The 13,246-nt window shown below is 36.1% G+C and overlaps 2 protein-coding genes and 1 pseudogene across 3 annotated transcripts; 1 reads left to right on the top strand and 2 right to left on the bottom strand.

The window, feature by feature from the left end:
- Window positions 1–3,091: 3,091 nt before the first annotated feature.
- Window positions 3,092–5,893, top strand: LOC143530839 (protein DA1-related 2-like). Its single transcript, XM_077026270.1, has 12 exons — window positions 3,092–3,171; window positions 3,378–3,520; window positions 3,717–3,804; window positions 3,888–3,999; window positions 4,081–4,201; window positions 4,285–4,368; window positions 4,479–4,598; window positions 4,675–4,887; window positions 4,974–5,036; window positions 5,116–5,231; window positions 5,322–5,380; window positions 5,461–5,893. The coding sequence occupies exons 1-12, from the start codon at window positions 3,135–3,137 to the stop codon at window positions 5,769–5,771; spliced, it is 1,467 nt and encodes a 488-aa protein (XP_076882385.1). The 5' UTR covers window positions 3,092–3,134; the 3' UTR covers window positions 5,772–5,893.
- A 206-nt stretch (window positions 5,894–6,099) lies between these two features.
- On the bottom strand, window positions 6,100–9,352 carry LOC143530840 (uncharacterized; annotated as a pseudogene). The gene is made up of 7 exons (XR_013134922.1): window positions 9,179–9,352; window positions 8,154–8,330; window positions 7,923–8,072; window positions 7,734–7,835; window positions 7,562–7,632; window positions 7,413–7,480; window positions 6,100–6,335 (listed from the first exon to the last, which is right to left on the bottom strand). The product of XR_013134922.1 is annotated as an uncharacterized LOC143530840 (transcript).
- A 2,555-nt stretch (window positions 9,353–11,907) lies between these two features.
- On the bottom strand, window positions 11,908–13,004 carry LOC143530809 (ras-related protein Rab2BV-like). Its single transcript, XM_077026242.1, has 2 exons — window positions 12,840–13,004; window positions 11,908–12,571 (listed from the first exon to the last, which is right to left on the bottom strand). The coding sequence occupies exons 1-2, from the start codon at window positions 13,002–13,004 to the stop codon at window positions 12,101–12,103; spliced, it is 636 nt and encodes a 211-aa protein (XP_076882357.1). The 3' UTR covers window positions 11,908–12,100.
- Between the last annotated feature and the right edge of the window lie 242 nt (window positions 13,005–13,246).

The following is a 13,246-nucleotide window of genomic DNA, read 5'->3' on the forward strand; positions in this document are numbered from 1 at the left end:
TGTTCCAAAACAAAGTCAATATTTCTAGCATTTTCGGTAGGTCACGTAGAAATATAGAATCCCAAGCCAACATAAAGTCAATATCCACTATGTAAAGTCAACTCACTACATAAAAATTTATAAGGAATATTATTATAAACGGCTTTGGTTATCCACACACCTTTGACTTGTTCACATACCCTTTCACGTAGTGTTCCATACGATCGTATAACCCATATACTATCGTATGTAGGGTGTGTGAGTTTTGAAAGGGTGTACGAATATCATATCCCTTATAAACCAGATGCTACTGCCTACTAGGGACAAGGCACTACAACTTTTTTTAAGAGAAATCCGCACACATTCTAAATCTACACCTCTTGAATAACAGTAACACACTTATACCATTGAAACAAAGACTCTTTAATATTACTATCAAGGAAGAAACACAAGTCCGAACCGGATATCCAGAACCTACGTTTGCCCCAGATGTGAGTCTACTGAATAACAACGAGGTCAGATCCGAGCTAACTGCCTGCAAAACAGAACATCGTGAGTCTCGTCACGGGAAGGACACGGTGGGGGGTCTTCCCGTAACCACCATCCGGTGTGAGAATAAGTACAAGTACTGATCAGAATAATCGATGCGAATACAAGTAATTGCGTAAGGCGTGTGGGAGTGAATGAATAAGGAGATGTCCTTAGTATTTATAGCCGAAGGTGGGGGAAGGTGATTGGTGGAGTTGTCACTATCGTAATATTTTTCCTTCGCCTGAGTGGACACGTGTCGAGCCTTTACAGGATGTGATAGCCTAAACGCGTTAATGGGATGTCCATTATCTGTCCACGTCGTGGGATGGCCATTACGTGTCCATGTGTCATCGTTCCATTGGTCGATGTCGCTATCATGGGGTATTGGGGGAATCTTTTAGAAGTAGTTTGTTACAACCGCTCTTCCAAATCACGTGAGAATCATTCGTGTGATGTCCCTTGTGTTGCTTGCGGGTTCCTCTCGCGGATGCTCAAATGGTAATCCACGGGTTGTGATGGAGATCCGCGAAGCGTGTCTTCGGAACCGCGGGTGACTTCCGGCCTTTGTCCTATTATCATGACTGTATGCTGGTCCGCGGGTTCCCCCTGCGGATGCTCTATGGTGATCTGTGGGTTGGGTTAGGGGTCTGTGGGTAGTTTTACTAGCCTTCCTTCATAGTGATCAAATCAATTGATTATAAAAGAGCAAATCATGCTTGGTTAATATATTGGAGTGATTGTCTTCACACAATTAGGTTGCATATAATTTGTATTTAATATCATTCCTAGATTTTAGTCATTGTATTGTATTAGTCTCGGTCATTGTAATTGAACAATTTGTGGTTTTATAATATATTCAAAACGTTAATAACTACAACTCACATAAATAACATGCCGTTGCCATTGTTTTTTTTTAACCGTCAAGATTTTAAACTTCATTAAAATACCAAGCTAGCATGAAACTGGAAATACAAAATCAAAAGAATCGACAAAGCAAACCTTGCTGCCACTTTTGTTGAACTCTTGTTCTTAGTGAAATGCTAATGTAAAAAAGATTAAAAACATGTTTTATTTGTGTAATGTGTTTAAATTGTGAAACTTCGAACTGCAAAATCATGCACATTGTAGGAGAGAATTCAAATTCACTAACTTTATTTGTTCGTCCAAATACAAGATCAAAAGGATCTGAGCCGGAGAATCCTTTCCCTCCATGATTAGACAAGAGTCCATTCCAAACACAAAGTGAATTTAGGTCTCAACCTTACTTGTATCTTTTATTGAGATACCTCTTCACCTCCAAATTCATGGGCTACCTCTTCACCTCCTAAAAGAGATACAATCCGCTACTTGTCTTTGCTCTTTCACGACCAAACTAAATTAAAACTCTCAAGAGTATGGCAATATGCTAAATGACCTATTTTTTGCTGCCTCAATGTACAAGGAAAGGAAAGAAATCTTAAAGGTTTATCCGCCAACCAAGTACTAATCTAGAATCGAATAGACCTTCCATATCCAAACACTCCTTGGATCATATTATTAAGATGGACTACGAGGATGATAATGGATTAATTGATGTTCCGTTTTGACTATGGAGCTTCGGACGCGTCTTAACATTTCTCACCAAAAGAATCAAGGAACAATATGGTGAGTAATAGAAAGCAACAATAATTTCTCCATAAACTTAGTTCATCTGCCCTAGATCTCCATGACCATTTTGCAAGAATACCCAAATTAGCGTCAATAAGAGAGCCAATCGCTAGCCTACCTTATTCTTTCGGAGCAACGACAAGGTCTCAAGCCATCCAACTTATTTTGTGTTTGTTATTTATTACTCCCTTGGTCCCTCCCCGCAAAAATTTCCTCCTAAGAGAATTCAAAGACTAAATAACCTTATAGAGAGTAAATTAATAAGTCCGTAAAATACTCGGTTGTGACATTCTCTATCAAACATTAAAGCATAACACCATACACCGTCTTTTATTGATGCCAAAAAACCATATTCTTACTTCAATAAGAAAACAAAAGATTCGTCAAACGCATATAGCACGAGACTTATAAATTATAATGAGCCGTTGACATAAAAAGTAAGAAAAAGCAAAAGCACGGGTAAATTATGTATATCTGTAAAACTTCAAGGACCATTCTGCAATTAGATATTCTCTTTTACCGGCAAAATTAACTTTCAAATACTATTTAAATAAATAGAGACAGCAATCAGATACAGAGATGCTAAGCTTCAAGCTCAATTCTCCCAATATACATACAGAGATGATGACATATGATAATAATATTAATCTCAATTGCTGGATTTGTTTTGTAAAAAAACCAACCGTTAACTTTCTTGATTGATTTTGATATCAAGATTCTCCGATTATCTTTCTTTCGATTTCGATTTCGATTTCGGTTAATTGTTTTGTGAAGCGAAGAATCTCTCCCCATGAAACCTATCGCTTTCTTTTCCCCATCAGAGATTCCCCATTTCTTTAATTATATTACCTTCTTTCTTAAAAACACAGCCTTTATCACCAATGATGCCTGCCTGCCATTCTTCTTCTTTCTCTTCTGCATACCTATCTCTCTCTCTCTCTTTCAAAGTCCTTTTCATCTATACATACCTACCAATTATGTCTTCAGGGAACGTCAACCAGCCCGGTATTTACGGTATTGCTTTCTTATTCACCTTTATTAACAACACCCGCCAAGTGTTCGATAAAATGCCTCAATGAATCTTAAACTTATAATCTCCGTCTTTTTTGTACCCGGTGTTTAACAAGCTTATGGGTTTTGTTAATCTTGGAATATAATCTGATAAAGTTTGGATCTTGTTACCATTTTCACATGTGAAGTTTATGTTTCTTTACATGTAGAGAGGAAATCTTGGTTTATGAGATGGTTGAGCAGGCTTTTCAGAGGTGGTTCCAGTAGTCACGGGCTCGTTGGTGGTACGCATCGCGCTCCACAGTTTAACGGAGACGAGAACATGGTTTTGCGTGCTCCTGTTAGATCCTTGGTAAGTATTAGATATGGGATTGCTTTATATTGAAAGAAAAACAAAACATAAAAATAAAGTTTGCTTAAATTTTAATATGCTAATTTGTAACAAAAAGTTGAAAAGTTTGTTTTGTACATAGTGCTAAAAAGCAGGCACCTTTCTTGATCTGAAAACCCCACCTTGATTGATATTAAACACTTTGAAATTTCATCAGGATAATCGACCAAGAACCAATAAAGAAAAGGAAGAGTTGGATCGAGCAATTGCACTTTCTTTGGCTGAAGGTTTGAAGAAACCAAATGGTAAGTTGTTTAGTTGAATATTCTAATCCTGTTCTTGTATTTGAAAATCGAGTGTAAATAAGGGTTCTTGTGTTTACTTTTAGGATACGGGTGGCGACCTAATAACGATGAAGATCTTGCAAAATCAGTTGAGGATGATCCTCATTCTTCATATCCTCCTTGTGTTCCTAGAGAGTATCAACCAATGGGATATAGGTACTTAGAAATTAGAACAATCCTTAATTAATATGCATTTTTCTACCAAAATGGTTACCAAATTCTTATAATAATTTTCAGAGTATGCGGTGGCTGCAATCGCGACATAGGTTATGGAAATTACCTAGGATGCATGGGGACCTTTTTTCACCCTGAATGCTTCTGTTGTCGTGCTTGTCGGTACCCGATCACAGAACAAGAGGTAGTCATTTTTAGTTATTTGGTTGGTGGTTTTGGAAGTCAAGTTGGATGCTTATTAATATTCTTTTTTCTTGTTGATTCAAGTTCTCTTTATCAGGGAAAGATGCATACCACAAGATTTGTTTCAAAGAGTTAACACATCCAAAGTGTGAAGTCTGCTTTCAATTTGTAATGATTTATGAAACCCTAATTAACTTTCAATTACTTTTGACTGTTAAACATGGTTATAACTTTATAATATGCTAATTTGTGAATCTAATATCTAACTTTTTATAAAGATTCCGACAAATGGAGCTGGGTTGATTGAGTATCGATGCCATCCGTTTTGGTCCCAAAAATATTGTCCCGTACACGAGCATGATAACACAGCGCGTTGTTGTAGTTGTGAACGATTAGAGGTATAGTTTCTGTAATATTTAGCGTCTATTTAATCTGATTATCAAATGCTTGATGTCTTTACAATTTTGTTAAAAGTCTGTGAATGTGAGATTCATATCACTGGGCGTTGGGCGGAGCTTATGTATGGAGTGTATGGAATCTGCAATAATGGATACCGGTGACTGCCAACCACTTTACCATAGTATTAGAGACTACTATGAAGGAATGAACATGAGACTTGATCAACAAATTCCCATGTTACTTGTTGAAAGACACGCCCTTAATGAAGCGATTGTCGGTGAAAAACATGTAATTGTGTAACATAACTTTATTTGTCGTGTTATCTATCACCTGTAGTTTCAAGTTTCATGACCGCAATCGGCTTCTTTTTTCAGGGATTTCATCACATGCCCGAGACACGGGGTCTTTGTCTTTCAGAAGAGCAGACTGTTGCAAGTGTAAGTTGTATGTTTCTTTTGTTCTTTGCTTGGTGTATTTGATCTGAATGATGATATTATTTGGTTTTGTGAATTTCAGATACTGAAAAGGCCGAAAATTGGTGGGCACGGGTTGATAGGAATGAGGACTCAACCTCAGAAATTGACTCGGCTATGTGAAGTTACCGCCATTCTCGTTCTTTACGGTCTACCAAGGTAAAAGATAAAACACTTTTATTATGTTTTTTATTGAACCTTGGAGACCGGTTTCTGAACCAAATGTCATGAAATCAAAACATGTTTCAGGTTGCTTACCGGTGCCATTCTTGCTCACGAGTTGATGCACGGCTGGTTACGTCTTAAAGGTAACTAGAAAACGTGTATTGTAAACAGTAAACAGTAAACACTAAAACTTGATTAATGATAATGTGCATAATTTGGACAGGATATAGAAACCTAAATCCCGAGGTAGAAGAAGGTATATGCCAAGTGCTTTCATACATGTGGCTAGAATCAGAGATCATGCCAGGGTCAACCTCCACGTCAGCAGCCACATCATCATCTTCTTCCGCTTCAAAGAAAGGTGGAAAATCGCAACTGGAGAACAAACTGGGTGAGTTTTTCATGCATCAGATCGCTAATGATGCTTCACCTGCATATGGAGGCGGGTTTAGAGCTGCCAATGCAGCTGTTAATATGTATGGCTTGCGTCGAACACTCGACCACATTCGCTTAACCAGAAGCTTTCCTCTTTGATTGACCAACACTTGAGTATTTACTATTGAGTTAACCATTAAGGAACCCAAGTTTTTGTTCGGGAATACACGAGGGATGATATATGACAGTGACAGTGTGACAAACGACTACGAGTCTTTTATTTTTATAAATTTCAAAGTGATTTCTTTCTCTGATTGGTATTGGGATATTGTATTTGGAAATTAATATGAATTATTATATCTGTGGTGCAAAAATCCAATTTCATTAAAAACCGAAAACATTTTACTGCTTCATCTGTACAAGGGAAATAATATTTTTACAGACATTACACGTTTTGAAAATGATAACAATGGCTATTTATTAGCATTTAGCAAGCGTCACCTGACAAAACTTGTTTAAGTTTCTCATAGGTCATAAACACTATGCCAATACTGGGTACCACCTTATAATATTCAGGCAAAATGCCTCTGTATAAGCCCCGTGGGCCTTCGGCCCGTAGTATGTGTCAGAACGTACCAAAAACTCCTGTTTTATAAACTGGGGCCTGGCCACCTGCTCCTTCCAATTGCATCCGTCGCCTCACAAGATCTAAAGGGAACGATACTGTAACAAAGGTTGCTCGTCAAATACCGAATTTACCCTTCAATAAAAACAACACCACCAATATCTTTGTAACCAAATTTACATAATTTTCCACATTCGGTTGGGAGTCACAGTGAGAAGCATACCTCACACAAAAGAGGGACGCCTCTCACAATGTTTCGACTCCTTAAACAAAGTTGGTTAGCCTGTAGTCAACCTACAATAACCAACTGAGATTTTGAAGAACCGTGTTAGATGTAAGATGAAGTTCTCCAAACAAGATCCGATGCTGTAATGCTTAAAGGTATATTTATGATAATAAGTAAAAAAATGTTAAATTGCTTCCAAATAAAAACTTAAGTCAACAAGCTTGGTTCCCTGCCTCCAAAGGACAGATTAATCAAGTTATCAAAAACCAGCATTTTCTGAAAAATTCTGCTTATTGATTACATATTTGGAATATAAGCTGAAATGTGTGCTACAAGTTAAGCCTGTAAACGAATCAATCGTTCAGTGAGTTTTCCATGAACTGTTCCACATGACGTTTGTTTATGTTCGTTTATCAGATAACTGAACGGGCATGAACAACATCGTTTGTTCATTTAGTTAAACGAGCCACATGAACGCATGTCTCCTTCGTTCATTTGTGTTCCCTGTTAGTTGATGCTAATTTGTTCATTTAAATTCGTAAATGTTTGTTCATTTTACACGTTTGTGTATATATAAAATGAAATTTTTTAGGTCCATCATCACTTAGTCTTGTTTATATCCCACATTACAATTTAGTCTGTTTTTATCAAATTTTAGGCCCACCAAATTGATGTTCACATTTACTTTTAATTAGTTTTTAACTTAGCTATGTTCATTTGTTTATGTTCGTGAACCGTTCGTTTATACAGCTAAAGAACGGACATAAATGAGCATGAACACATTCATTTTCTTAACAAACAAGCACGAACAAAAACACATTTTGTTTAATTGTTTGTGTTTAACCGTTTGTTCGGTTAAAGTTAAACGAACGAACATGAACATGCCAGGATCATGTTCGTTTACAGGCTTCATCTATAAGGAGTTAAGGACCAGATTTTAATCACAAACCTGTTGATGAAGCAATGCCTGAAAGACTGCCACAAGCCAGACTCACCATAACAGTAGAATCATTCGGCCTGTTACAACATTAACATAATAATTAGAAAAACTCAAATATCTTATGATGACTGATGAAGAAATATAAGACAGTTAGTTGCCTCTGCAATTGCCAGTAAGACCTAACAGTATCATAAACTGAGAAGCTAATTGCTAGGTTGGGACCAACACCCTGTAAAAATTGAAGTCATGTAGTTAGTAGAAAGAAAGGTATACGCGACAAAATAGAATAAAAAATGAAATAGCATAAGTTATTAAACAACAGTACAATACCAATAAACAAGCACCGAGTCCCTTGTAGAGTCCAAACACGCCTTCTTCTTTGCTGATGGTACGTAAAGCGTGCCATATACCTCTATAGTAATGTACATTTGTCTGCAACATCAAAAGGTGAATAAGAGATTTTTAAATAACAGAAAGTCAAGTCATTTGTTTAACAGAAAGGGAAATATGAATATTTACTTGTGCTGAAAGGCGTGTTCTAACAAGATCCAAAGGGTATGTTGCAGAAGCGGCGGTTATGCCAGCTAAGCCACCACCTGCAAGTCTAACAAACACATCTGCACCAAGATTTGTTTCATGGCCTTCGGTTCCCAACATCAACTGTAATAACTGTCAGATTGAAATTATCAGTTTGAATGATGGTCAAAGTAATTGCATGTAGAAATTATAGCTAAGCACATTTGTACCAACATTCTTATATCGCTCAAATGAGTAAAAGCTAATGGACGAGTAAGGCAACCGATGAACAATTGTGACAAGATTGCCCTTCCAAAATGCACGAAAACCTTCTTCACTAACAACACGTGACGCTTCTCGCCATATGCTAGCCTTTTTTAATGTTGAAACATCAGAGTGCATACCTTGCACCTGCAGAATCAATAAAATCCCTTATTATTAACACAGCTAAAAATATTAAGATACAAATTTCATTTTAAAAGGTGCAACATCATATATAGGGTTGTAAGGGAACCGAACCAAACGATGCCATGTTCATGTTCTTTCGTTTAGCAGTAAACTTGTTCACGAACGGTTCATGAACGCTAGCCGAATGAAAAATCTTGTTCATGTCCGTTCGTTAAGGAATTGAACTTGTTCACAAACGCAAACGAACATGTAAGGGGAAAAAACATTCTTAATCTAAAACATTAGACATAATCACCTTAATTAAATATAAATTTAAGAACTTGAGATAATAATCTTAAACAAAATCATTACCCAATCACGGGCTAGATTTGTTATTTGTTAAAGCAAAACTTTATAAAACAAACTGCCAACAAAACAAACTGAACCTAACCAATAATATTCTAAAAGTTAAATGTTAGGTTGGTTATTACAAATAAAATATTATAAAAATATAAAACAAACCTTAAACTAACGAACACATTACCAAACGCTCACGAACACAAAAAAATGAACGGACACAACCTTTGTTCACGTTCGTCATTTAACTAAAAGTAACAAAATTTCTTGTTCGTGTTTGTTCGTTTATTAAACAAACGAACATAAACGAACTGTTTGTTGAACCTTCGTTTACAGCCCTACAATATATATTATATAACAACATCATATTATCACTTAAATGAGAGAACCACTCTGTTTGCTTACTAGGCAAACTGTAGATCATACTAATACTTGTACAGTTCAAAAACCTAATTTGAATAATAAGATTTCGGATGCACAATTTAATATAATAGAATTCAATTTCAAAATGAAACCTGAAAGAGGATAGTGAGGCGAGCAAGAGGAGCGGTGCAAGTTTTGCTAACGGCGCCGGCGATGAGTTGAGAAACCGCTCCGATCTGCGATCGGTGATGCTGTGCCACCAGTTTATGTTTATGAGCCGATCCACCACCGCCTTCCACAACCCTAACCCTAGCCTCCGTTTGCATATTATCTATCAATTTTTCGAATGTAAGATCGGAAACTGAAATTATGAATTCACTCCTAAATCTAAATGACAATGATGAGAATTTAATTGATTGATGAATTACTAAGAATTATTATTATTATTATTTTCTAAGAAACAAAGAAAACCAAAACCAAGTTCATGGTTTTCTGCGTGCCAAATGCGTGGTTTTTGACGAACAGCACTCACTGTTATCCTACCGTTATTACTTTATTTTTTTAACTGCATCATTTTTTATTATATTTTATTTAAAAGTAACGGTTAAATATTTTAATATGAAAGTTGTATAACGCTTTAAGATATTTTTGTATTGTTTGTCTTAGTCGTTTTAAACATGCTAAGATTTAAGATATTATTGAAAATTTAACTTAGAAAGGATTTTAATAAAACATGAATAAACGAAATAAGTTAATAAATTAAAAATAATAATAAATATTTAATCTTATTTTTATCCAATTTTTTTTTTTAATTTAAGGTGTATATTGGAGTAACTAGCTACACCTCAATTAATATATTTATCTTGTAATACTCTTTGTATTTGTATATTTCAGCACAACTTACCCTCAAATTCAAGACTCTCGATCACCACACCCTGTGAAAGTACCCCGTTAGCCTCTGGTTGAACTTGTGTTTCTTCACTAGGTTTGTTCACAAACATCAAAACTGAATGCATCACTGATGCTCATGAAAGCCAGTGGGTTTCATCGGTTTAAAGTATATACAGTGTACCCTGTTGATTTTTATCACTGTCGTTGCATCAAAGATTTTAGAAGTATGATGATTCATTTCATTCATCAAGTTATTGATCGGACTTATTTTCATTGATGGTGCCTCAAAGAAAGAATAGCTAGGGTCTAACTCTAATCCATTTAGAAAAAAAAACATATATTTTACACTAATTGGACTTATTTGAGTGGGTTTCTAATATAGCATGAGCAATAATCCAAGAGTAAGCATTTGTTATTTTGTGTGACTATAGGGATTTGATGTTACATTTAAAATGCATAACGCTTTTTTGTAATAACAAAAAGAATTGTAAAAAATTTTAGGACCAAGATAAATGAAGAATATTCCTAGGCCACATGTCGAGATATTCTTTTGCCTTCTGACCGAACAAATGACGTAATCTTGAGACGCTAGGAACCACTAGATTAAAATATATACTTTTATTTCGTTTTCATGAGATTGCTCTAATTAAATGAAGCCTATTACACGAATACACGTTATAATTAGGCACATGTAGTATTTACTTATGGATAGAATGGACCGGCAATGGACTCAATTGTAAAAGTACTATTAAGCAATGTCCCAAAAAATCCCGACTAAGTGTCGATTAATCGCTATTCTTTATTTCACTGATTAATTTTGGGTTAATCGGCCAATGGTCAAATTTGATCAAAATTAAGATTATCGGACTTAATCAACTTTTTTTGATGAGCTTCTGGCCAAAATCGGCGGTTTCTTGCGAGATTACGGCCAAAGTCAGCGGTTTCCGACTAGATTTCAGCAAAAATCAACAGTTTCTAAAGAGATTCTAGCTAATTTTCGGCCAAAATGTGTTTTTGTATGTATAAAACTAAAAATCATACATTGAAGTCCGATCCGATTAATCGTTAGTCCCTGCCCCACCAGCGACGAGCAACTAACGATTTTTACTAACACTTCTATAAGTAGAAAATCGTGACCCGAAGACCGGGCCGGTAATAGATACTTTAGTTCCGGTTTAGAGTTTAGACGAATTAAATTAAATGAAACTAGGCTTAACTGTTGGGCTGCTCTGTTGATTATCTCATAACTTCAAATACCCATTTAACTCAAAAACTATAACTAGGTACAAAATAGGAACACTGAGCAACATTAACTAGTAAACTAGGTAGAAAATAGTACAATACCCAAGTACATAAACAGAACTATGGATATATCTTCAAACAATCATGAAGTATTCTATCATTTTCACTAGGGATGTTCACGGCTCAGTTCAACCGGTTTTTACAGGATTTATGGACCAAATTGGTAACTAAGGTTTTTGGAAAAACTAAACAGAACCCGTCGGGTTGTATGGGTTAACCGGACCAGGGAAAACGGTTTAGTTTTGATGTTTATTTATCATGTTTTATCTGCTAACATTGCATCATACCATTAAGATTTTAGAAGTAAAATAATAGGCCGGAAAGAAGACCAGACGCTTTACCGTGTAAGTATTAAAGGTTAATAGTAGCATGAAAGTGGTTAAACTAATAACTTATCAGCATTATAGTTTAAAATACTGATACATATTATAAATGCTAGATTTATACACATCAAAATAGTAAGACTTCTAATTTTTTTAAAATGTTACAGATTAATCTTTTGCTTTAATCTCTCTCAAAATTGGTTTACTGGTTACAAACTGCGGAACTCGGTTTTTCAAACCATAAACCAAACTGTTTACTCCTGGCCTGATCGAACCGGACTATTGGTTGATTTGAAAATCCCTAATTTTGCCCAAACAATATTATATGAAGGTGAAATCAAATACTGCATACAAAACTTTCTTGAACCTAACTCTTTATACTTACAAAAAACAAAAGCCCAATGCGCTAATCAATCCCTCTCCGCCTTTCATCGCCTCTTTGGTTTAATTGTGTTACACACAACGCTCAAACTCGCAGCCCACGCCACGAATTCACCACCAAAACATCGCGTCAAGTGTCATTTCAAGTACCAAAACATGTTAACAAAGAACACACACTTAACGACCACAACAATTCCCCTTGGAAGCATTACTCTCAACTTTAATGGCAGTGCCTGTAGGAACAAAAGCGGCTGCTTCTTGAGCAGCCAAGGCTTTCTTGCTCACAATATGATAAATGTCAAGCAAAATCGACTGGAACGCCTTCTCAACGTTATGTGCATCAAGTGCAGAAGTTTCTAGGAACGAAAGCCCTTCTTTCTCGGCCAATGCTTGCGCATCATGCTCTGAAACCGCTCTAAGATGGTTCAAGTCACACTTGTTTCCAGTCAACATAAGAACAATGTTGGCATCTGCATGGTCCCTTAGCTCACGAAGCCACCTCGTCACGTTTTCAAATGATTGCTTCTTTGTTATGTCGTAAACCAAAAACGCGCCTACTGCTCCTCGGTAATAAGCACTTGTGATTGCTCGGTACCTCTCCTGACCGGCCGTGTCCCATATTTGAGCCTTCACTGTCTTCCCCTCAACCTACACAACATTGCACACAAACTTTTATAACACAAGGGAACATTTGTTACACACATTTAGGCACTACAAAAATTGCATCTTTTTCGAAACAAGACTAATTACTATGATAACAATGGAACGTGTTTTGTATTAGGCTGTGTACTCGTGTTTTGTCCTCTCTCGTTCCTTACTAGTGAAGGTTTTTCTAATATAATTCTTGTCGTTCGAAAAAAAACAATTATGATAAAGTGAATCAAAATAAATCGAGATTCGCAGAGAAGAACCGAACTTGAAGAGTCCTCGTAGCGAATTCGACTCCAATGGTGGATTTAGATTCCAAACAGAACTCATTACGGGTAAATCTAGAAAGAATGTTGGATTTTCCGACACCCGAATCTCCAATCAAGACAATCTTGAACAAGTAATCGTACTCGTGATCCACCTTATATGCCATAACTTGTATTTGTCACAGACCTAAAAAAATGGGGAATAAAGGAAACTTTAATCATTGATCACAATATATATGTAAAAACAACAATTGTGACATCTCTCATTAGTTGTGTTTATTGTACGGAAACAAATTTCAAGATGCTAACCATGTAAGACTGGTCGATGAAGACAATGCAGTAAAAGAAAGAATAGATTTGCAGGTGTTTGAGAGCATAATTAAGAATTCAATACGATGAAATAGAATAA

This window comes from Bidens hawaiensis, unplaced genomic scaffold, assembly GCF_021521415.1.
Source record: "Bidens hawaiensis isolate Kalapana, Puna unplaced genomic scaffold, B.hawaiensis_p1.1 tig00009039_1, whole genome shotgun sequence".
In the NCBI taxonomy this organism is placed as follows: Eukaryota; Viridiplantae; Streptophyta; class Magnoliopsida; order Asterales; family Asteraceae; genus Bidens; species Bidens hawaiensis.

Excerpts from the sequence above, each read along its gene's own strand:
- LOC143530809 (XM_077026242.1), bottom strand. The coding sequence starts at position 13,004 with ATGGCATATAAGGTGGATCACGAGTACGATTACTTGTTCAAGATTGTC. Across the intron at positions 12,572-12,839 it reads TCGCTACGAGGACTCTTCAA|GTTGAGGGGAAGACAGTGAA; the intron begins GTTCGGTTCTTC and ends AATGTTGTGTAG.
- LOC143530839 (XM_077026270.1), top strand. The coding sequence starts at position 3,135 with ATGTCTTCAGGGAACGTCAACCAGCCCGGTATTTACG. Across the intron at positions 4,599-4,674 it reads GTAGTTGTGAACGATTAGAG|TCTGTGAATGTGAGATTCAT; the intron begins GTATAGTTTCTG and ends TTTTGTTAAAAG. Across the intron at positions 5,381-5,460 it reads CGGCTGGTTACGTCTTAAAG|GATATAGAAACCTAAATCCC; the intron begins GTAACTAGAAAA and ends TAATTTGGACAG.